The 23970-nt window shown below is 35.3% G+C and overlaps 2 protein-coding genes across 3 annotated transcripts; both read left to right on the forward strand.

Annotated features, from left to right (window-relative positions):
* Positions 1-61: 61 nt before the first annotated feature.
* Positions 62-12131, forward strand: LOC124439269 (complement C3-like). 2 transcript variants are annotated; one of them, XM_046989492.1, is made up of 43 exons: positions 62-303; positions 432-629; positions 889-1055; positions 1136-1161; positions 1248-1425; positions 1725-1777; positions 1854-1871; positions 1947-1998; positions 2078-2157; positions 2238-2280; positions 2456-2540; positions 2611-2710; positions 2835-3071; positions 3436-3633; positions 3777-3896; positions 3985-4056; positions 4158-4346; positions 4435-4587; positions 4656-4730; positions 4815-4872; positions 4937-4978; positions 5297-5461; positions 5550-5706; positions 6019-6247; positions 6398-6553; positions 6777-6836; positions 7011-7062; positions 7188-7262; positions 7353-7442; positions 7540-7734; positions 8174-8252; positions 8341-8503; positions 8582-8656; positions 8785-8953; positions 9028-9200; positions 9522-9674; positions 9927-9992; positions 10140-10486; positions 10560-10650; positions 10926-11106; positions 11248-11337; positions 11407-11481; positions 11685-12131. In XM_046989492.1, exons 2-43 carry the CDS (start codon positions 574-576, stop codon positions 12005-12007), a joined length of 5166 nt encoding a protein of 1721 aa, XP_046845448.1. In that variant the 5' UTR covers positions 62-303; positions 432-573; the 3' UTR covers positions 12008-12131. The 2 variants fall into 2 exon arrangements, with proteins under 2 accessions (XP_046845448.1, XP_046845447.1); XM_046989491.1 differs by having other exon boundaries at positions 62-629.
* Positions 12132-12488: 357 nt separating this feature from the next.
* On the forward strand, positions 12489-22199 carry LOC124438318 (phosphatidylinositol 4-kinase beta-like). The gene is made up of 20 exons (XM_046988379.1): positions 12489-12688; positions 13177-13657; positions 13774-13817; positions 13900-13990; positions 14060-14169; positions 14404-14518; positions 14720-14875; positions 14979-15069; positions 15156-15298; positions 15918-16018; positions 17495-17552; positions 17695-17763; positions 18091-18193; positions 18422-18502; positions 18592-18671; positions 18986-19144; positions 19251-19357; positions 19996-20131; positions 20782-20902; positions 21298-22199. The coding sequence occupies exons 2-20, from the start codon at positions 13247-13249 to the stop codon at positions 21480-21482; spliced, it is 2361 nt and encodes a 786-aa protein (XP_046844335.1). The 5' UTR covers positions 12489-12688; positions 13177-13246; the 3' UTR covers positions 21483-22199.
* The last annotated feature ends 1771 nt before the right edge of the window (positions 22200-23970 follow it).

The following is a 23970-nucleotide window of genomic DNA, read 5'->3' on the forward strand; positions in this document are numbered from 1 at the left end:
TGAATGTTACAATCAGACATCTGGTCAACACGGTTGCATGGGAACATGGAAACAACGAAAAAAAGCAGTACAGGAAATTTGTTTTGATTGATTCCTGTTCTTATGTTACATGATCAGAGAGGATGTCGTCATAACCAGCTTATGCTGAAACAGGGTCAAATATCTATGGTTTGTTCATTGTTGAATGGATGTTGAAAAATGAGATAACTTCCGGGGTACATAGTTGATGTGGGAAAACTATTTCAATTTTACTGCGTTTGGGGTGTCGAGGAGAGTTTTAAAGTGACGCTCAAAATACATAAAGTAATTGATTCATTATCATTCAAATATTTAACGATATTCATCTTTTTTTCAGTATTCAGTTATATGCCTGTCATCACTGACGTAAATTTTTTCACTAACTCACGCCGTGTTCTTAAATTACGTTTCAGATCTTCCTTATTTCACACTTCCAAACGCATTTAATGCATATTTATTTGTCGAACGTCTGCATTGTTATACATACCTCGTAACAGCTGTCGATGTTTGCAAGGTTTTCATAAAAAAGAAAAAACTCGAAGTGTAGAGCAGAAGATGTTTAAAGCGGCCATAGGTGGCTTCATTGTTATTGCTCTCCAGTTATGCAGTGGGTTAGTTATAGTTTTGTCAGGAAGATGTTGTCTAACTTTGTGCGCTCATGTGTATTTGATATTTGTGTGACATATTTGTACCTGTTTTCGTATTGAATGATCATTTAGGAAAATCGCCAGATTTTTTACTTGTGCAAATGGTTGCTATTTACTGTGTGTTAAACCAAACTAATTCGTCGATGTTTAGGACTTGATCCATTAAAATTAAATTGCGTATATGTGATTTGAAAATTGTTGTTGACTATTTTTACACGTACAGGGCAAAGTACTTCATTGCTTCTCCAAATCTTCTGAGAGTGGGTGTAGAAGAGACTGTTTCTATTTCCGTATTTGATGTAAACGGAGAAGTGGACATTCAGCTCTCCCTGCAGGATTTTCCACTACGAAGAAGAACTTTTTCGGTTGTGTCACAAAAAGTTAGAAAAGGTTTTTATTTTTATTTCCAACGATTTTGATCAAAACTAGCTTTGAATTATGATCACAATTTTCTTCTATTTTTTTTGCAGAACGCCCTGCACTTATGAAAGTTAAAGTATGTTTCTCGTTGTTTTAATGATGTTAGTCTTTCATGGTCCTAGTTTTGATTTTATGTATAATGAGCGTATTTTTCGATGTCAGGTGACAGCCAAAGATCTTAATGATCAGAAATCATCTGACAAGCAATACGTTTACCTCAAAGCTAGCTCTAATACCCCAGGATTTCAATTCAACAACGAAATCAAAATACTTGTCAGTTATAGAAATGCCATGGTTTTCATTCAAACTGACAAACCGATCTATAATCCAGGACAAGTGGGTATGTTGTTATAGCTTAAAACACACAAAAACTTGATCGATAGAAACTAATAACAATAACGGATTCTAAGTAATTTCAATTAAAAAATAAAAGATGTTTACTGTGTTTGCACAGACTTATGCAAATCGAGGAGACCTTTTGAAAGAACCCGAAGGTCGAAGGTTGCGCCTGCTGAGATTAATGATTGATTTAATTGGTTGAGCTCAGATCTGTATTGCACAGGCTAATGCAAACACAGCTATAGACCAATCAGCACACGCGTTTTATTGTGCATATTTTATAAATGGCTTTTATTTTAGTTTATCTACGAGTAATTCCTTTGAGTGTCAATTTAAAATCATCCGTGGATAATGTAAGTCTTTGAATCGATAGAAAACTCGTAATACGCTATTGTTCATGTTTTTCTGTTTGTTCCTTTTTCTCTTTAGGTTACAATTGAAGTATCGGTAAGATTATATAAATGATGTGTAATGTATAATTTTTTGCTGATTTGATGAATGTATGTACTTATGGTGACATAGAATCCTCAAGGAATTCGCGTTGATCGTTGGAGAAATCTTAACACAAAAGATGGTATGCTCAATATATTTTGCTAAATGATTATTTAATCTCATCTATTGGCAATTTTCTTATTAACTCACTTCCTTGGCAGGTTTTTTCTCTCGTCGCCTGGATTTGTCAAAAAATGCATTGACTGGTTTATGGACCATTACCGCTTTATACGGTCATTCCGTACGTCGTGTAACACTCACCATTCGCTGTTTAAACTTTAGCGGAAACTTTGTAACTTTGTTTCTTTTTGTTTTTTAAAGAAAGTTCAAAATGCTTCAATAAAATTTGAAGTAAAAGAGTACGGTAAGATTTCCTCCTATCTTTGTCCATATATGTCCACATTTGTCCATATGTGTCAACATATGTCCATATATATGTCCACATATGTCCATATATGTCCACATATGTCCATATATATTCTTTGTTAATCTTGATTTATTAAAAATTTCATTAACATTTATTTGCACTGTTTATTTAGTTCTGCCGACATTCTCGATAAAAATCAAAGGACCATCTTACATCTTGGACAGTCATGCGTCTATTGCTCTGAAAATAGCTTCAAAGTAAGGAAATGAAAGCCCAAGACATCTTGTCTCAAACCGTATGATTATTGGCTATGTTTTTCTTTTTCAGGTACACTTATGGTGAAAATGTAATCGGTTCACTTCAAGTCATACTTGGTGTTCTTGATGCGGGTGGAAATGCTGAACGTTTCAGTACATCTTTTCACACTGTAAACTTTTCATTATATCACAAATTCTTGATTGCTTTTTTGCAATGATGTTGCTTGAATTGTAATTTATGGTATTTAAATCACGACATTGTCATCAACTATCTTTTTTATTCTCGTTTCATAGCTGGCGAATGGTGAAGCTGACGTGAGTGTACCTACAGACCTAGTTAAGCGTCATCCTAAGATTGCTTGGTTTCCAGAAGGCAAACGTTTGTTTATCGAGGCAAAGGTCATAGAAAAAGCGACGGGTCATGAAGAGACCGCTTACCACAACAGTATTTTCTTCACTAACTCTCCACTTACCGTCAGTTTCAAAAGATCACCAAACTTTTTTAAGCCCGGTGTCCCTTTCGAACTCAAGGTACGTCAATTGCTTTGCGTTAATTTGTCCGTTTTAGAATCATGAAGACTGGATCAAGGGACTTGGTCAAGTAACAAATTTGACATTTCTAACATCAAAAGTAGCTAACCCTTGAAAAGAAATACTTTACTCAGCAATGCATTCATGTGAGATTTGAAGACTACCAATGAAGTTGTTAGTTGAACGAAGTGACATAATTTGCAATCAATTTTGCTCTTCCGCGTAATGTTTGAATACTAACTACGGATAGATGAGACCCGACCTCAAAAGTTCCTTGACTCCCCGACCAGTTTGAATTAACCCGTTGATAGATTTTCTTTGGTTTAATACACATAAATCATGCAGTTTTTGTTTATCGTTTAAGGTTGATGTTAGGCACAGGAATGGTGAACCAGCTGACAACATTCCTATTGAGATAGAAGCTCAAACGGACCAAGGAGTTGCTGTTTCAGAGAGTGCAGCAAATAGCAATGTGAATTCGGATAGAAGCAATGAGCTTGGTCATGGAAGATTTGTTATTGATGTCCCAAGAATATTTACTATCGTTCATCTTGACATTAGGGTATAAATGTTTTGTTGTATAAAGACTGTATTTATGCAATTGCTTTTTGTGGCCATGAACACCTTTGTATGTGCGTACAAATAGTGATGTAATTGATAAGTTTTTTAACACACAATCAACGATTATTTTTATGTATATTTTAGGTTCGTGCGAAGATCAATGATATGGGAAATGAAATTGTTTCTGAAGGGCGCTTCATGCCAAAAATGTACAGATCCAATACAAATAACTATTTGTTTGTTCGGCTTGTTAAAAAAGGAAAGGTTTGTTTATTTTGATTTCATTACCAAAGTTAACTTGCAAATTTCCTCTGTAGCTTCTGTTTTTCCAAAGATTGTGATGTTTTAACAGGTTGGGCAATCTGTCGATGCCGAGGCGTTCGTTGTTGCTCCAGGCAGTGCTCCAAGTTCTTTGACATATCTAGTGAGAGACAATAATGGCATTATTTTTTAATCAAGGAGTTAGAACTTGTAAAACATTTTTCATCGCTCGGTGTTGTTATATCTTAAGTATTTCTTTTACAGGTTGTTGCAAACGGTCGTATAGTCACACAAGGCTTGATTGATCATCAGATTGGAGTACTCACAACAATCACGATAAGAATTACAGCTGACATGTCACCACAAGCAAGATTCATTGCGTTTTACCGAGTCAACAACGAACTAGTAACTGATAGCGCTGTCATAGAGGTCGAAGAGCAGCTACCAAATCAGGTTAGTGAGGGTAATCACGTTGGGTCAGAATTATAATGCCCAGGGATTGGATCAATTATTAATCTTCTGAATCAAAATGATTTTATAGGTGTCTTTCCTCGGTGATGCACGTCCACAGAAATATCCAGGCGAATCATACCAAATAGAAATTCAAAGTAGTCCTCATTCTAATGTTGGTTTACTAGCCGTTGATCAAAGTGTTTATTTACTACGTAATGACAAACATCTCACTAGCAAAGAGGTAAAAACTGACGTGTACAGATTTCATTTACACCCCGGATGTTTACATGTCTCTCATGATTTGTTAAGGTGTTCAAAAGAATAAAGTCACATGATCTTGGTTGTGGCGCTGGTGCCGGTAAAGATAATAAGGATGTACTTCATGTAAGACGACGTTTGAATATCATGAAACAAAAGTTAAGTATCATTCAATAACAAAAAAATTGATTATTTTTGTTAATTTCAAAGCGTGCTGGTTTGGCCGTAATGTCCACCATAAGTAATCTGAAGACAGACACTCGCACAGGTAAAAATTCTATTGTTGCTTTGTGTTTTACAAACTTAATCATGAGCCACATTTTTTTCTTTAGAGCAATCTTGTGCTGCTGAAGCAAGGCGCAAACGCCGTTCAGGTATAGTTTGACAAAAAAAAGTTTCCAGCAGTTTGGTTGCTGTAATGTGTTTTGTATTAATCTTTTCAACATTCCTTACATGGTTACCTGGTTGCATGGTTACATGGTTGCATGATTACCTGACCATAATATTAGTGACCATCTTAGATAACAGCCCTGTAAAGATTGTATGTTTGTTGACAGTAAACTATAGGTATTTTATCAGCTCTCTTTCTTGTGATAGATTTCTTGAATGTTTCAATTGTATTTTTTTTGTGCTAGGAGTCGCATTTCTTTAGACCATTGATTTTTCATATGAAATGTTTTTATCAAATTTAGTGGGCGTTGATCCTCGTTGTTGTCAGCTAGGTGAGGACGCTCATCCTGCTAGTTGCTACGCAAGAGCTACAAATTTTTCAACATCCCCCGCATATACTAATTTTTCAAATTCGGACAACTGCGTCATTGAATTCTACAAATGTTGCTTTATTAAATATGAACAAAGTAAGTGTTTACGCTGTTCATGACTTTCAAAGTAACCATTGTAACATGAAACTACAACAATTTTTTTTTTCATAAATGTTTTTGTAAGGTTCGAGAGCCCGATCAATAAACGTAAACATTCCTAACGATCTGTTGAATGGCATGGACTTTGAAATGGACGAGGATTTTGTAAAGTTGACCTTAGAAGAGACGCAAGTTCGAACATATTTTCCTGAAAAATGGCTGTACGAGGACCAAAAAGCTGGGTAATAGACTGATGAAACACCTCCGAGATCCTAAGATTCCCAACAATATGGCGATCATAAGTAATCCTTGAGATACCCCAACGATCTGTAGATTACTAGTGATCCACAAGACCCCATAACGATCTGAACATAACAAGTAATCTCCCAACGATCTGGAGATTACAAATTATCCTTTAGACCTCCATTATTGTTGAGACTGCTTGACGATCATCAAATCGCACTGAAATCTCCTGTGATCTCAAGATCCCTTCGATATTTGTGTTCTCGTAATCACATCTGCTCGGATTTAATTTCAATGGTTTTCATTTCCAGCAAAAATGGTCGCGTTACGTTTCGCGTCACTGTCCCAGACACCATCACTACATGGGTGTTGCAAGCTGTAGCTGTCTCTAATACGACTGGGTTTGGTCTTACTCCATCATTCAATTTGAGGGCATTCAAACCTTTCTTTATCTCCATAAAACTGCCGTATTCTGCTCAGCGTTTTGAACAAGTCTCTGTCATTGCTACAGTATTCAACTACAAGGAAACGTCCGAAACGGTAATTTTTGTGTCGTTTTAGCAAATCATCTTCAACCTACGTTCATCTTGCGTATTGAATCAGTACTGTAGCACGCTTAGCTTTCATTTTTATGCCAGATGGATTCATGTTATTAACACGTAAGATTAATGTTCACAACCTTTTTTACAGGTCACAATTTATATGTTCAGTCGAAGCAAAGATTATTGTACGTATTCAACACTTACTTCTGGAACTGCAATGTATAGGATTAGAGTTCCAGGCAAGGGTGCTTCGTCAGTATCATTCCCTATCGTTCCCACTGAACTTGGTGACATTCCAATTCAGGTGATCCAATCTATTACAGTTAAAATTGTGATTTTTCCATCTTGAATTCTTGAAAAGTGCAATTCTTTGCGTTATATCTTTAACTATTGCGATTGCCATTTGGTAATTTATGAATGAACAGAACATTTGATTTTACTGTAGTTAATAGACGCTTTTTATTTCTTTAAAATGAGAAGGCGCATATTGTAATTGTTTTATTCATTGATTTTTAAACTATTTTTAGTTGAGAATTATTTCAACAAGTGGAGATGCAGACGGTGAACAACGTGTCCTCAAAGTTGTGGTACTTTAGCTGCATTTCTTTTAAAGTCATTTATTGTCGACTGGATGAAATATATTTGAGGACATTTTATTTCTGTTAATTTTAAATTTTGTCGGAACTTCTACAAGAGCCATAATAAAATCTACTGCGATTTTAGAGACTTTATTTTGAAGTAATTTTCCTTTTATATTTTAGCCTGAAGGAAAAGAAAAGGAAGAAAGTCATTCAGTTGTTTTAGATCCATTAAGTAAATGCACTGTTCTTTGCTCAATTTACGAAATTTTTTTGTTATTATAATTCATCAAACTTTAAAGTGGCCCACTGTATAAAAAGAGAAAAGTTATATTTCTAAATATTTAAAATACGTTTTAGATGTTTTACGCGATCCATCTATCGCCAAAGCCGTTGGGGCGCCCACTGGTCCATCCAAAATAATTACATCCAATAGTAAGCTCTATTACATAAGCGAAGTATATATTATCGAAGAATAACGATCATAAAACGAAAAAGAACAAGTAAAATTAATGTCTTTTGTAGAGGGTAAAGGAGAACAAAAAAATCGTCTGAGTCTGAGAGTTCCAGATTTCAGTGTGCCAGGGTCAGAATACGCAGTTCTAACTGTACTAGGTAAGATAGTATTACACAGCTTGGAAAAGAACGTACGAAAATGTTCTTAAATTGTACGTTTTTATAATTACATCCTTGTTTATATGAAATTTTCAAGGCAATTTGATTGGTCCTGCTGTGTCTAACATGATTGATGGAAAAGGTCTGAATAACCTGATCGCATTGCCAACTGGATGTGGTGAACAGACAATGTTAAAGCTTGCACCTAATGTGTTTATTCTAAACTATCTAAGAAGCACGAAGCAAGTGACTGACCAAATTGAAAGAACAGCCTTTGGTTTTATTCGTTCCGGTGAGCCAATATATTCCTTCCTTTTTAACGTGCTTTTATTAACCTTTAAATGTAATACAGTTTGATATATGGAGTAAAAATTGCTACATTTTGCTTTAAAGCCTTGTGGTTATGTGAACAGAAAGTCTCCAGGTGCCTTAAATGCACAGGAGAGGAATATAAAAACGGCAAGGCTAGAATGAACTGTTGATATTTAGGCGCAAACGATTCTGTTGACTAAGAAATATGTATTCATACAAAATGTAATGCGTGCTTGTCATAGTAATTATACTCAATTTGACCAAAGCTTGAAAATGCAAAATTTTAAACAATGTGCACTTCACTCCCATTTTGAAACAGGAAAACGTTTACATTATTTGTAAATTCCATAAAAAGATCAGTTTAGGAACTGTTTTACAATTAACTGTCAAACCTCTTTATTTATTTTGGATCTTGCTAGGGTACCAAAATGAACTGAACTACCGTAGAAGCGACAATTCTTTTAGCGCTTTTGGTAACAGCAGACCTGGAAGTACATGGTATGTTTGAATAGGGATGAGAAACTACGCCATATTACTTTCATGTTTATAGTAACCTTATGTTTCTATCTGTTTTCCTCGCAATTAGGTTAACTGCATTTGTTGTAAAAACATTCTGTGCCATTCAGAAACTTGATGGCATTGATATCGACGTAAATGTTATTAGTACAGCCATAAATTGGCTGACAACCAAACAGCGAGGTGATGGTGCAATCATCGAGTCACATCCAGTGGTTCATCAAGAAATGGATGTATGTCGTTGCATTTTCATACAGTTTATGTTACTATATTTTGGCTTTTTTGCTGTTGCTCACATTCATTTTCTTTAGGGGGACATCAACAATGATATCACCATGACTGCCTATGTAGTTACAGCGTTTCTTGAGTGCAAGGGTTTTATACAGGTAATGTAATGCTTATCTCTCAACATTCTGGACTTGTCTCTTCAGTAATTCATCTTTCCAAGTGTTTTTCGGTGCAATTTCTTCAACTTGCCGTGACATTCCAGCAAATAACTAAATCACATATTTAGATCTCTCAACAAACCGTGAGAAATGCTGTGGCTTTCTTGGAGAGTTCACAAGCAAATATTGGCCGTATTTACGTAAGGGCTGTTGTAGCATACGCTTTGGCTCTAGCTGACAGCCCTCAAAAACTCCAAGCCAACCAGGATTTATTAAATGTAGCAATATACGACGTGGGTATGTTCATTTGGGCTTTATTCTTAACCTTTTTTGTCATCCATCAATAAACAAAACGATATCTTCGCTATTAGGGAAGAACACACGACACTGGGACGATGCACAAGGTGGAAATGCTATTGATGTTGAAACAACATCGTACGCACTTTTAACTCAACTAGCTCTAAAGCGTCGAGGGTATGCCGGACCGATTGTCGTTTGGCTAACGGAACAGAGAAGAGGTGGAGGAGGCTTTGTCTCTACTCAGGTGAGGTTTTGTCTCTACTTTGGTGAGATTTTTTACAATCTATTCACGATTTCATGAAAATGGACTTGGCATTGCCAATTTAAATTTCCTGTGTCGAGAAAGAAACCTTTAAATCGTTACCTTTAACTCCATCTAATGATTTTACGAATAATTGGTGAAAGTACATTTCATTTCTTTCCTTCTACAATTTATTAAGTGCCATAAAGTAGAGTTGTATACCACAAATCCCTCATGTACAGTGCTTTTGAATTGCCAATGAAGTTATTTGCCCAGTTTATTTCTTGAATTGTATGATTTTTTATTGTTTGTTTTATATGTTAGGACACATGTGTCGCTTTGCAAGCCTTGGCAGGTTACAGTGAAGCTTCCGGCGGAGATCAGCTAAACATGCGTATTGAAATAACAACTGATAGAAATTTCAAGAAAACATTGATGATTAACCAGAGAAATGCTTTGATTCAACAACGTCTTTATGTATGTTATCGTGTCGTGAAAAAAATAGTTTTTGCTCAAAAAAGTTCTACAAGTAACGATTTTGAGTTGCTGGATTTGGATAAATTTTTGTTCGTGAAAAAAAATTAGTTTAAAAAGCAATTATTAGGTGTTTTCTTTACTATGTTGTTGCTATAGTTACATTGAAAACCACTAAATACAGTGGCTAATTTAGCATGGTCTTACTACAGTTCTTTGGTCATTGTTGTATTTAATAAATGTTAATTTTTTTAGTTAACACACCAGATTGGAGATGAATTATTTATTACAGCCAAAGGTTCTGGTGTGGCTCAACTACAGGTAATTTCCTGTTCTCATTTCTACTGAACATATATTTATAGCAACCTTGCCTTAAAAACCTGATCTACATCAATCCCGAGCATAAGATCAACTTATGTGACGTCGCGTTGATTTAAGTTTACGATTCTCAATTAAAATTTCCATTAGGTTCAGTTAAAGTATAACACACCAGCGTCTGAAAATGAAGCTTGTCATTTTGACTTGAATGTTACAACTATCGAACATGTTCGTCGATTTTTGGACCCACCAATATTTGTGGTTCCAAAGAAGCCTAAGGGCTCATGTATAAGGAAATGTTGCAGAAAAGGGTCAAGAAAGGGAAAAAGGTGTTCTCGTCGACGAAAGTCAAAATGTAGAAAACGATGTAACAAGCGACGAAATGGTGGGCGTAGAAGAAGGCCTAGACCTACAACACCCGCACGACCATTAACAACAAGACCTCCCCAAAATGATGGTCCATCTCCGACCTCGCTATCGATCAAGATATGTTCAAAGTAAAATGTTTTAACTTTTTGGTAGCAAGCTATTATTCATTCTTTATTTTACCAGAACGCTACATTTTTACAGGTTTTTGACGGTTAATGAAAGCGCTGGAATGTCAATTATCGATGTTGGTGTTCTCACTGGATTTAGTGTGAAACAAGATAGCCTTGTCGAAGTAAATATATTTCTTTTGTGTTTAAGAATTCGGTTTTTAGGAACTACACAAATCAGTCGCACGAGAATGAAAATGGGGTCTTCATTTCATGGATAGTTCAATTTTATCTGTAGCTCGTCGACCATTAAAATATTTTTCAAGCAAACAGAAAAATAAAAAAAAAAACAGTATCCAGATTTCGTGCAATTGAAGTGTTTTTCTTTATTCGCTATTCCCTCGTAAAAAATATACTTAATTCTTTGAATCTAGTTGCTGAAAATTACGTTTTCTTTTAGCTTCAAGACAAAGCTAATCCGGGAATAGCGAAGTTTGAAATATCTGACCGACATGTGTATTTGTACCTGGACAAAATACCCAGCACGCATGCGCTTTGTTTCAATCTTGAGTTCAAACGTGACTTTGAAGTCGGAATAGTTCAACCTGTTCCTGTGTCCGTGTACGACTATTATGATCCAGGTGAGGGCTTATTTATTCACGGCTCGAGAACTTTGAGATAGGAACGAGTTGTTTCACTACATACATAATGTTAGAAAATGCAAGATTTTGTGATGACCTAGTACTTATAGTTGATTAACTTCTTTTCTTCCATATCTTTAGAGAAAATATGTACAAAGTTTTACGGTCCTAAAGTTGATAGTCGTCTTCATCTACGGACTTGCGACCATGACTCGTGTAAATGTGCTCAAGGTAGGATAAACAGTTGATATCCATGTGTAGTATCATGGATAAGAAATAACAATTGTAAATTTTCGACAGATAAATGCAGTTCCTGTAAGCCTTCTGATGACGCCAACGTTGTGATAAGACAGCTGTGTCGAAAATATCAATACAGTAAGACTTTTGTTTTATACAGAGGTTCCATATTTTCATCTAAAGTGATCATGACAAGAAAGTCCCATAGTTGCCATGAATAAAGTTCGCCTCAAGCATCATACAACATTGTGTCGATTGCTTGTGTTTTCCACCATTAAACATCAAGTGTTGGGAACGTAAGAGGCGAAGTCTTTGTCTGACTATATAATTCCAATTGTTAGGTTTTCGAGGAGTACTACGGTCCATTAATGAAAAGGGCAAGTGGCTCCATTTAAAGTTTGACGTTGTTACTGTTTATTTGGAAAGTTCGACGAGAAAAATTACGAAAAACACCAAACGTCTTGTTTACACAAAGAAGACGAATTGCGATTGTCCAAGATTTGCAGGAAAAATTGACAGCCAATTCTTAATCATGGGATTAAATGAAGGTCTTCGTGAGTCTAAAATAGTTATGGGAGAAGATGTGTTTGTCAAAGAGTGGCCAAGAAAAGGCTCCGATTTTACACGGAAGTTTTCTAGTGGAATAAAGCGTGGTTGCCCTTGAATGGATAAAATTTATGTGCTTCGAAAATATATTTTTAGAAATGCTTCGATAACCAACAATAGAAAATGAAACTACAGATAATTTGTAATAGAAAGTAGTATTAATAAATTGTTCTTGAGTTAAAGTTTTACAAATATAAACAGTTTAGTCCGCAGTGAAAATATCGCACAGGAGCCGGTTGCACGAAGCCGAGATAGCGTTATCCACTGGATAGCAAATTTTTCTGAACGTTCATAAAATCTCTTAAAAGAAAAAAATATACGATTTAAACTGTGCAATCGCTGAATTAAAATATTGTTTCGAAGATGACTAAATTTCTTTGTCGTGAGAAAAATATAAACATCTTTTTTTCAAGTTTGAAAATTTTCGCTATCCAGGCTTATATGTATATTCTCCATATATATTCTCCTGTTCTATATATTCTCCATTATTGGCTCTCGGCCAAGGCTACTTCCGTGTGCGCGCGGTCAATATCAAAAAGTTGAGATATGAGAATCTTTGTGAAAATTGACAAGATATTTTGATTTTAAACCACAAAATAATGACCACCTCAGGCCATCTGGCTGATTCTTTCATCATCGACGTTATTCATTGTACACTTTGCTGTCGAAATTGTGTATAATTTACAAGTTTTGGTGATGTATCTTAAAGGCAGAAATTGAGAAAGATTTCACATTCAAAGTGAGTGCCATATCGTACATAATATGATACTTCTCAATTGCAGATTATGATTTGGCGGAGTTTTAGATGGCCTGGCGAAAGAGTTGCCGTGTTCGTTTGTTTTATACATTTAGTCTTATTGGGATAGTGTTGAATACAGAATAGCAGAAATTACATTGTATTGCAGAAAAACGTGCGCAAATTCACAATTCACATGTTATAAAATTCCTTGAGGCTTACAATACATGTCCGTTCACATTGATAATTACAATTTTTTGTTTTTGATGGGGGGCTGCAAATTATACGGCTTTATTATTGAAACGATAAATTAGGACAATTAATCGTTTACAATTAATATATTTTCATAAAGTTCAAATTTATATGACTTCCCGTGGAGTTGTATAATTCATTTATTATATCCACGATTGTTGGACCTTGGACTTCTAGTCGTGATGAAGTTGACTATTGAGTGTGAGAGTTGTTTACACATTGGAAATCCTTTTTTTAAGATGACTATCATTATGTCGTGAAGAAATTAAGGAGGCAAAGATGTCTGGGTGTTGGTTTTGACTTCGAAGAATGGAAGATGCTGTCGAGTCTGTTGTTGTAGAAGAGCAAAGCAAGCAGTTTGTCAAGTCTAAGTCACTATTTCAGCGTTTCCGAAATCGTAGTACCTCGTCCGAGAATAACAATGCAGGAGATATAAAGGATAGAGTAAAAGAAATGCGAGAGAAAATGGTTCCCAATGATCAATCAGAAATGTGTGTGAAGACAACAACTGATGTTCAACCACACCAGAGAAATACAAATGGTGTCAAGGAAAAAATATTAAACGGAATTAAAGAAACAAGATCATCAATAGGCAAAAACAGTACTTGTCTTTTGTTACGACTGTTTGAGTCAACAATGTTCGACATGTCCATAGCCATGTCTTATCTCTTCAAGTCAAAGGAGTCTGGTGTCCAAGCATATCTTGGGAACAAGTTGTTTGTGCGTGAAGTATAATATTTTTAAAGTCATTGGAAGCCTGTTCAGTTATATGCTTTGTATTTGTATTTACTTTTCCCTTTTCAACGTCTCATTTGTTGATTTCTTTGTTTATGTAGAGTCTTGATCATTCAGATGTCGATAAATACCTTCCGCAACTTATGTAAGATGTGCACTTACTACATTACAAGGTGGTTTTTCCTTCTGTTGACTTTTTTTGCTTCACAAAAATGATCTTATTGCAGGAACATGTATGTGCACATGGAAGATGTTGGGTCGGCAATTTATCATTATATTACTGTACGCTGTAAAACTGATGTAGAATTTGCAGTTCAAGTAAGTTTCAATCGGCAATTGATCCAGGAGGGTGGAATGCATATTTTAATATTATTGTTGACAATGAAGGTATTATGGCTGCTCGAAGCGTATTGTGCTGATGGATGGCTGCCAAGTTGTGAACAGCAAAGAGGACTGAAAATTGTGAAAAAGATTTTAGATGAAAGCTCAAAGCAAAAGTGAGATTGTTATTTTGCTTATGAAACATGAAAATGAAATAGTTTGAATGTATCTTTGTAAGAACTAAGAGCTCCCTTAACTTTCGACTTATTTCAAATAATTTAGTCGTTTCAAATTTCGTTCAATGAAGATTTTACATTTCTTATCAAGAAGAACTTCAAAAGAATAAAGTTGACTTCATGCAATATTTCACAGTATTTTGTACTCATGACAAAAATATGATTTATATGAAGGTTGTTGACTCCACCAAGTAATACTGGCACAAACCAAAAAAAACTTATTTCTCATCAGAGATCAAGATCGGATGCTACTGCCAGCATTGTGACGTCATCAAGCATCTTCCAGGCAGTATGAATTGATTTTTTAATGCTTAAAGTTGCTTGGTAATTATGGCTAATTAGCCTTTGACAGTTCATTGTTAATTACTTTCAGTTTGCTATTTCTTATTAGCCATAATTAATTGTTATCTGTTGTTAATTTTGGTTAGCTAGATTTTGGTCACAGTTTTCAATGGAAATTTTTAGTAAAGTAAATACCATGTTGTTTTAGACAACACCTTTCAATGGTTCTGGTGGAGATTTGCGCTATGGTCATGCATTTGACTGTAACTGCTGTAAGCGTGTTCATTTTCTACCTTCTACAAACTCGGCTTCGACAAGTATTCCTGAACAACTTGCAAGAATGCATTCAGAATGTAAATGTCAGGTAAACAAACTGTCAGATTTAGTTGAAGTATGCAACCTATTGCACCATTATTAACGAAATACTGTTTGTTACACTGATAGTTTGCACATCCGTTTGTTCTTAGGGGCCAAAATTATTGGCACAAAGAGAGTTTGTCAATGCACTAGTTTCTATTGGCGAAAAACTTCGATCATTGGCTACAAAAGATCTTCGTGGTTCGTTTTTAACACATGATAGATATACAGTTGAATTGTCTTATGTACCTAGCATTTTAAACACCTCATTTTGCATTTTATTTTAGTGTCTGCATTGTATGCAGAACTTTCTCTACTTAACCTCAATCTGCCTGCACGTGTATTTCTACCCATTTTTCCTATGCCCTTTAAACACTACGTGGTCAGAATACCACATACAATAGCTGCTGTTCTTAATTCAAAAGATAAGGTGAGAAATAAAGCCAACCATTTGACCAATCATGTTATTTTATTCTATTATACGGCAAGCGTCACTTCCGGCAAAAGGCGCGCTTTGATTGGCTCAGAAACATTTTTGCCGGTCCATTATTTTCCCGTAATCTGCGTAATTTTACAGTCAAATGTAAACAAACTTTGTTAAGCAAACAGTAAAACGAAAAGAAAAACGAAGCAAAAAACCATTTGACCATTTGCGAATATGAGTCGAAGGAAAAACACTTGGAAAACAGTTTAACTATCCAGACGATACATTTTGAAACGATTTATTTTTTATTGACAAAAACTAATAAAGTGAAAGGCAACCCATACAAAACAGCAAAGACGAGAAAGAAAGCAAGCTTCGTTTAAGGTCAAATAATGCCATATAATAAACCTTTTAATAACCTCGCTTTCTCGGTTTTTACTGAGAAATATCGGAGCTTTGTCTTTTTGTACAAACCTCACCCTACGGACCCGGTACAAAAAGACCTCGGTCCGATACCTCTCCGTAAAGACCTCGGTTGTTAAGAGCTTAGTATTGCTATAAAAGTCTAAATATTATGTTGTATCTATGAATTGATGCAGTAAAAATGTTCATATATTGTGTTCAGGCTCCATATTTGATCTATGTTGAAGTTCTTGAGTCATCAACTGCTGACTCCTCACCAAACGCGTCAAAAAGATTGGATAGCACATCTCTTCGTCAAACGAGGTAAAATTTTTTGCAAAGCGCATGCTTGCATGTCGGTGTATTGCAGTTGTCACGATGTATATTTAACTATGTGTATAATGACGTTTTGGGTGTCTATTGATTAGACAATACTTTGAAAAATCAATTTGAATTTCATTCATATTGAATTAATATTTCAAAGCTTAGGAGTTTATTAGTGGAGCTCAATTTACACTTGGCCTATTGCTTGACCAAGGTTATTGATATTAAAACTTTAAGGTGACTCAACGGGATTCCGTTGAGTCACCTGAATTTTTCAGGTTCTTGAGACAATTGCTTAAATTGTCCAGCAAAGTGCGAAGATCATATCTTCATCCAATTTCAAAAAACACCCACTGCAAATGACAATCTTTCATATTACATTCCTTTCACGGGAAAACATGAGCCCAACAAATTGACCTGCTCTCCACTGTGTGACTTCATAGCTCAGTTGGTCAGAGCACTGCACCAAAACTTTAAGGTCTTGGACGAAAATTTAATGAGACAATAATAGCATACGTAATCATAATGAAGACCATGCATGCATTTTCTCATGATTCAAGAAACAATGAATGAAAGAGAACTCTTGGAAACAAGACAGATTTCATAAGCAAAAAATCCCGTTTTCGATCCATGCCTCCCGATACTCGTGAGCAGCACGTTCACATTTAATAGCACGAGAACGTCGCATATTAACGTTCGCGATTTCGGCCCCTCCACACTATCCTGCTTTGGGATGTCAGTAGCAAGCTTCAGGCAATCAGAACCTCGAGAGAGGCGCTAAGGCACTCGGGTTACGCAAGGAGAGTGACGAATGTTCAGATGTTTACTCTTATAATTGGTGACTGGACGTCGATCTGATTATTGCAAAATTCACGCAAACACATCCAGTTTGTCATTATCCTTGCCATGGTTTTAAAGTACCGGTTGAATGAGACTGCGCAGCCTCGGGCCTCAGCTCTTATTAAATGTGATCGAGGAAGCTAGTTAATCCGAAATCGGTATAAGTAAATGCGGCAAAACATTTGTTGAATGGATTGTGCATGTGTTTAGTTGTATATGGACGTGTTGTCTGTCTTCTTTAGTACAGTGGTGGATTTAATAGGGGTGGGGGTGTACAGGGGTGAGGGTGTACAAGGGGGGTGTACAGGGGTGCTAACCCCTATAGGCAAGGGTCAACCTTACTGGGTACCATTGCTTCAGTAATGCTGGATATTTGGGCTATCGGCTGTGATTGTTACCGCATTCAGCTAATTATTACAGTTTTATACAATATTCATTTCCCATGAGATCATTGGTGTAGATCGTCTTCCTCACTTGACACTGAAGATGACTTCCGCTAAGGTTGTCGAAACATCAGTCAACAACAACCACAACAGTCCTTCTCAGGACTATACCAACCTGAACGATGTACATCTACAAACATGTGTAGTTATGTTTGATGATCGATGTCATTTATTTTCATTGTGTATGATACAGGTCCGAAGAAACATTACCAACGTTTAGTCGCTCAAGATCTTCCTCTGTTAAATTTAATGTAAGACACAGACAAATCTTTTATTATATATTTATAAAAAGTGCGCATGACGTGCAATCGTAAATAGTTTGTGTTTCTTTGATTGACAACGATGTATTTTTGCGGATATTATTGGATAGAAAGGGTTATAAAATGTTTTCAGGTGAATGGTGGTTTGGATGACGATGTCTGGTCTGGTGTTGTGGAAGAATCAAAAGACTTCGGCGATATTGTGAGAAATTGTTTATGCCTTGTTTTGGTTCTTGTTGTATCACATTTTTCTCTAAAATTATGACTAACAATGTGATGTTTTTATGGATTTTGTATCTTTTCAAAACATAAGGAAATCAAAATTAGTTGCCTCAGATTGAAATCGAATTTTATCATAATTTACTTTCAATTTTGTACAATATTTAACGTTTTATTACTGTGTATGAACCAGTTATACCTGGAATATTTTGAGCTTTGACGAGTCAAATTTGTGTCTTTCACATTGCCTTTAATTTCATTTTTGTTAATACTTACGTAAATATACTTATAAAGCTTTATTTTTGTTTAGGATTCTGTGTACATCGCCGCAGGTGATGTTCGTAAGCGATTGAGTCAACAACTTACTGCGCCAAGAAAAACAAGATTCGATAAAGATCCTGATGATCCTTCAGGTATGTTAATGGTCTTTCAGGTATATTGATGGTCCTTCAGGTATACTGATGATCCTTCAGGTAAATTGATGGTCCTTCAGGTATACTGATGATCCTTCAGGTAAATTGGTGGATCTAAAAAGATGTTTGAGGATGCTTTTTATCTTGTGCGCATAAATGTTACAAAAGCTCGTTGTCGCAAAACTTTTTACATTGTGTTGATATGGAACTTTTATTTGCATGAAATAGCGTCAGTTTTGAAAGAACCGTTTGCAGAGAAAGAAGAAAGAATACGCGTCACTTCACCTTACGGACATCTTCCTAATTGGAATATCCTTTGAGTGTTTTACTGTAGTTTAATTCAAACTTTAATTTAATATATAAATAGAGATAAAGAAAATAACTTAACTCTTTACTACGATTGTTGTCTGTTATTGTAAAAGTCGGGGACGATCTTCGACAGGAGCTTTTGGCATATCAACTTTTAAGACAGTTTAAGGTAAAGAGTGGTTTGAGTTGTTGATCTGGGGCCGGTTGCACGAAGCTTGGATAGCTTTATCCATTGGATAGTAAAATGTTCAAACTTGCAAAAAAGGTGTTTGTATTTTCATTTCGACGAACAAATTTTGTAATCTTAGAAACAATATTTTATATCAGCGATTGCACAGTTCAAAATTTACTATCCAATGGATTACGCAATCCAGGCTTCGTGCAACTGGCCCCTGTGGTTGTATCGTATTGATGTACATCATTGCATAGGAAATGCTGATGTGCTGATAATGTCGCTTTGATCATATTTATTTGTCCATTCAGATTATTTGGGCCGTTGAAAAAGTTCCTTTGTGGCTGAAACCTGTCGCTGTTGTTGTGACGTCAAATGAAAGTGGTTTTATTGAGCCAATTGTCGATGCCGTATCATTGCATCAGATTAAGAAACATAGTCAGATGTCTTTACTTAACTATTTCATAAAGGTACAGTAAACATCTAAATTTCTCCTTCATAAAATATTAAATGTTTCGGTTTGTTCATCTTTAATTCAACTATCAATACGTCATCAATCATTAACTGTCCTCTTAGGAGTATGGAGACGTTAATTCCGAAGAATTTTTATCAGCTCAAGAGAATTTTGTTCAAAGTTGTGCTGCATATTGTCTCATATGTTATATACTTCAAGTGAAAGACAGGTAATACATACGTATACCTTCGTGTACTCTGATGTACTTAACGTGTATTTTCGTGTACTCTGATGTACATGTGTACACCTTCGTGTACTCTGATGTACATATGTATACCTTTAAGTACTCTGATGTACATATGTATACCTTCGTGTACTCTGATGTATATATGTATACCTTTAAGTGCTCTGATGTACATATTTATACCTTCGTGTACTCTGATACACTTAATGTATGAATTATCGTGGAAGTGAAGTGAAAGATAGGTAATAAATATGTATACCTTCGTGTACTCTGATGTACATATGTATACCTTTAAGTACTCTGATGTACATATGTATACCTTCGTGTACTCTGATGTACATATGTATACCTTTAAGTACTCTGATGTACATATTTTATGCCTTCGTGTACTCTGATACACTTAATGTATGAATTATCGTGGAAGTGAAGTGAAAGATAGGTAATAAATATGTGTACCTTCGTGTACTCTGATGTACTTAACGTGTACCTTCGTGTACTCTGATGTACATATATATACCTTTAAGTACTCTGATGTACATATGTATGCCTTCGTGTACTCTGATGTACTTAACGTATGAATTATTGTGGAAGTGTTTAAACAGAACAATTTGTTTATTCCATAGACACAATGGAAACATTTTATTGGATGCTGAGGGTCATATAATTCACATTGATTTTGGGTTTATTTTATCCTCGTCACCTGGAAGCAACTTTGGTTTTGAAAATTCACCATTTAAACTGACTCACGAGTTTGTTGAGGTATGTAGGCTCATACGTACATCTTTATGTGAGCACTTTGAACCGCTGTTCATACTCATCGCAGAAAATTATAGAAGAGCATTATGGTGATTGAAATGAGAATGAATTATTTTTTCGTGCTAACAACATCATTGAAATAAAATGGTATTCTCTCCAGCGATATCGTAAAACTTTGCCTATTAACTCTCCGGTCTTACGTATATAAGTTTGTTAGTCCTTTTCACGTGCTTATACATAGGGGGGAGGGGTTGTGTACAGGGGGGATTGTACAGGATTATACTGAAGTGATCTGTGGACATTACGCTATGAAATGGGCTAAGGTGCGATTGAGTTTGCGTGTAGATCTCTCTGTGGAATGAGTTTGAATGTTATGATTGTGCTGAGCTTAATCACGGTTTATATAGAAGAGAGGATCTGTAGGGAGAGGTTTACGGTTGATTTGTGTATTATGTATGAAGGTATTATCCTGTTAATTACATTTTTAGTTTCATAAAAATATAGTGTAAATATAAAGTTTGAAGAATTATCAGTTTAATGGGAATTTTTAAACTCATCGAATAGTCCATTTCATTTATCGATAATTTACCAATTTAACAATGTCAATTTTTTTTCAATTTGACCTATACAATAAAATCTGCGTCGTCTTTCAGGTTATGGGTGGCGTCGACAGTGACATGTACAACTTTTTTAAAATTCTTATGCTTCGTGGTTTTCTTGCTGCGCGCAAAAATATGGACAAATGTCTTGAACTTGTTGAAATCATGCAAAGAGGTAAGTCATCATTGTTTCATACACATTTTTATTCATGTTACGGTATAAATGAACTAGAAGCAATTCAACAGCTTCAAATTTCGAGAGTTAGGTCCGTTAAAAGCTACAGCCGGCGTTTGTCATATTTTTCGGATGTTGTTTTCATAGACAAATGTTACGATTAGTAAAATGGCGATTATTTTTTGAACGTTTTTGTGTTTTTCATTATTTTGTTATGTCTTGCACATTCAAACAGACGTCCAACGGCACATTAATTTAATTTTTTAAAATTAATATTTAGTGATAGATATACCATCTTAATCATCAATCATAAGTATTGACATGTACTTTACAAAATATTTTCAAACATTGCCTATTTATGCATTTGAAAAGCACATGTGTTTATTTCGTGGTAGGCTCGCAATTACCGTGTTTTGTACGCGGATCATCAACAGTAAGCTCAATGCGAGAGCGCTTTCATTTAAACCTAACGGAAGAACAATTGGCTAAGCTTATTGACGGAATGATAGAGACCAGTATGAACTCATTGACTACTAAAATATACGATGGTTATCAATATTTCACCAATGGTATATTATGATGCATATGATTGGCCAAGTGGTTGGTAAACGTGTGAGGTGACGTCACAATGACGTGAGCAGCTACGTATGGAAACATGATGTCGAAAGAGCTTCTGCATTGTGTGTGATGTCATCATTGTGGAGGCTTTGAGATGTGTACATCTACATAGATAAATTTCAATAAGCAACTCTGGTTTGATGTGGGGCAGTTGTTCTCAAGGATATAATGTGTTTGCATATTGGTCTTGTTATGGGTCCATTGTTTATACTTATATGTGCACAATTGGTATCTTCAAGGGTCTAGCGTGTACCCACATCTTCAATTAGGGTTGCCATTGGTCTAGTGTGTGTGTGTACACAAATGTACAATTTATTTGTCAAATTTGCTGCCATTTCTCGATCCACATAGAAACCATCTTGTACTTTGGAGTACCTCGTATTGTGGACGAGTATAATTTTTACGTTAGATGAACGACTCTAAATGAAAATACAAAACATGAACTTGTCATTTACTGCCGCGAGAAACACTAATATTATAAAGAATATATTTTGTCTTGTTCCAGCAATGTATGAGTAAGTGCGGCGTAAATTATTTGATTTATCAATCGACATTTGTTGACAAATATAGGACACTATATATATATATATATACATAATTTTCTACACGTTATCGCGCTCATTTTGAAGGATTTGTAAATATTTGACTAAATTGGAAAAAAGAGTTTAATGAAACAGGACATTTTTGTTAAAGTATTTTCCTTATGTATAATATAGCCTACTTCTGTTTACTTTACATTTGTGGAGTCAACTGTGCTATTTTTAGAATTAATTCGTCCTACATGTGGTTATCTATGCGAAAAAAGTCAAATCCAGTAAATAACGGCAAGTTTTATTTAAATCAAATCCATAATTTGAAAGGTCTCGATAGTACAAATAACTCCTATAATACTGTCTGCAGGACACATGTGTGTAGTGGTTATAATTGATCTTTTCATTTTACGCTTGACAGCAATTATAGTATGTGGCCTTTCAGGAAGTGTGGAAGACTTCTTTATTAAGACAAAGCCTAATTAATATGCAAAATGCTTGCTTCTCTCGCGCTGCTCGTGAAAGTTCTGCTGGAATATTCACCCTTGCTCCTTTTAATGTTGTGCATAAAGTAATCTTAACTGTAGTAGATGGCTGTATGGTTCATCGATCCACGGTAGCATGTATCTTAATATTCCGTGTGTATAGTATTTTTACCCCTCCCACCAGAGCCCTTCATTAACGTGATTGATGGCCAGCTTTTGCACAATGAAATGAAAGTATTGAATATTTTCCCTAGGATAAAGTTGTGAATAACGTTGAACAAAATGAAATCAAATAATTATATCGCTAGGAAATAGATACATGTGTTATATCCTGTGCGTTTACAATCCATACAAGTTCCATTTCATGTTCATCGTTGTCCTACATAGCATTCGTTTTCGCTATTTGTTGCTCCCAAAGTATGAAAAACAATAACAACACAACTTCATGTTATTATCATTTCCATGTATAATTTTGTTTTTGCCAAATCACATGAACGCAGGAAGATGACCGCAGTTTCTATTGTAATGTTTTATTTTCGGACTTATCGGTTGTAACATGTCATAAACGCTTGTTGAGTTTCGTTTGAGATCCTCGAAAAATCACAATGTGTGTCTCCTAACCGTCGTGGGTTGCTCAAGCTCTTGCCAAACAATTTGATAACTCGTGACACAGTGTATTTTCGATATAATCATCACCTTTTATATACCCTCAGTCGATAAAATACTGGAACTTGTTTTTTTTTAAACTTTAGTAGTCATTTCATGTGAAGTAAATAAATACTCTCAAGTAAAGTAAAGAAAATACTCCTTATGGTGAAAAACATAATTTTGTGTTCAGTCTGTGATCAATGTTATAGTACATTCAAAAAAAGACCCTATCGAGTGAAGATACTTGTCTTGTAGCTATGTTTTTAATCTTTTTGAACGTATAAAACAAAGACGCCGTATGCATTGTCGCCAAAGGAAAACGTACTTGAAGCACAAAAGATGTAGAATTAATGAGATGATTTTATGTAGTGTTAAAAGCTTACAGCTGAATGATTCGTTCTTTATGACATTTACGGCAAAGGGATAAAAAATGTTTATAAACCTAAAAATACATATAAATTAGTTAATGTAGACTTGCTTTTTGCCGTGTTCCCGTCCACTCCCTTCGTACTGAATTTTAGTTAGATGAATGTATGGTCTGTATGATGTAAGGACTAAATACTTTTCTTTTATGCCATTCCCTGTGTGATATACGTTGTAGTAACATATAAAGCATTGCTCCGTTAATGTGTAAAGATATATGTTTACAATTCTTGGAACAAAGCATGTCAATGTGCCTTATGAATAAGTTATCAATATCAAATCCTCTATAACTTTGTTCTCTCACTTGAATGTTATTCTCGATTAAGTGTTGCTAATTGTTGGATATTGAATACCGCAACTCTTC

Source organism: Xenia sp. Carnegie-2017, unplaced genomic scaffold (assembly GCF_021976095.1).
Source record: "Xenia sp. Carnegie-2017 unplaced genomic scaffold, XeniaSp_v1 HiC_scaffold_19, whole genome shotgun sequence".
Classification (NCBI taxonomy): domain Eukaryota; kingdom Metazoa; phylum Cnidaria; class Anthozoa; order Malacalcyonacea; family Xeniidae; genus Xenia; species Xenia sp. Carnegie-2017.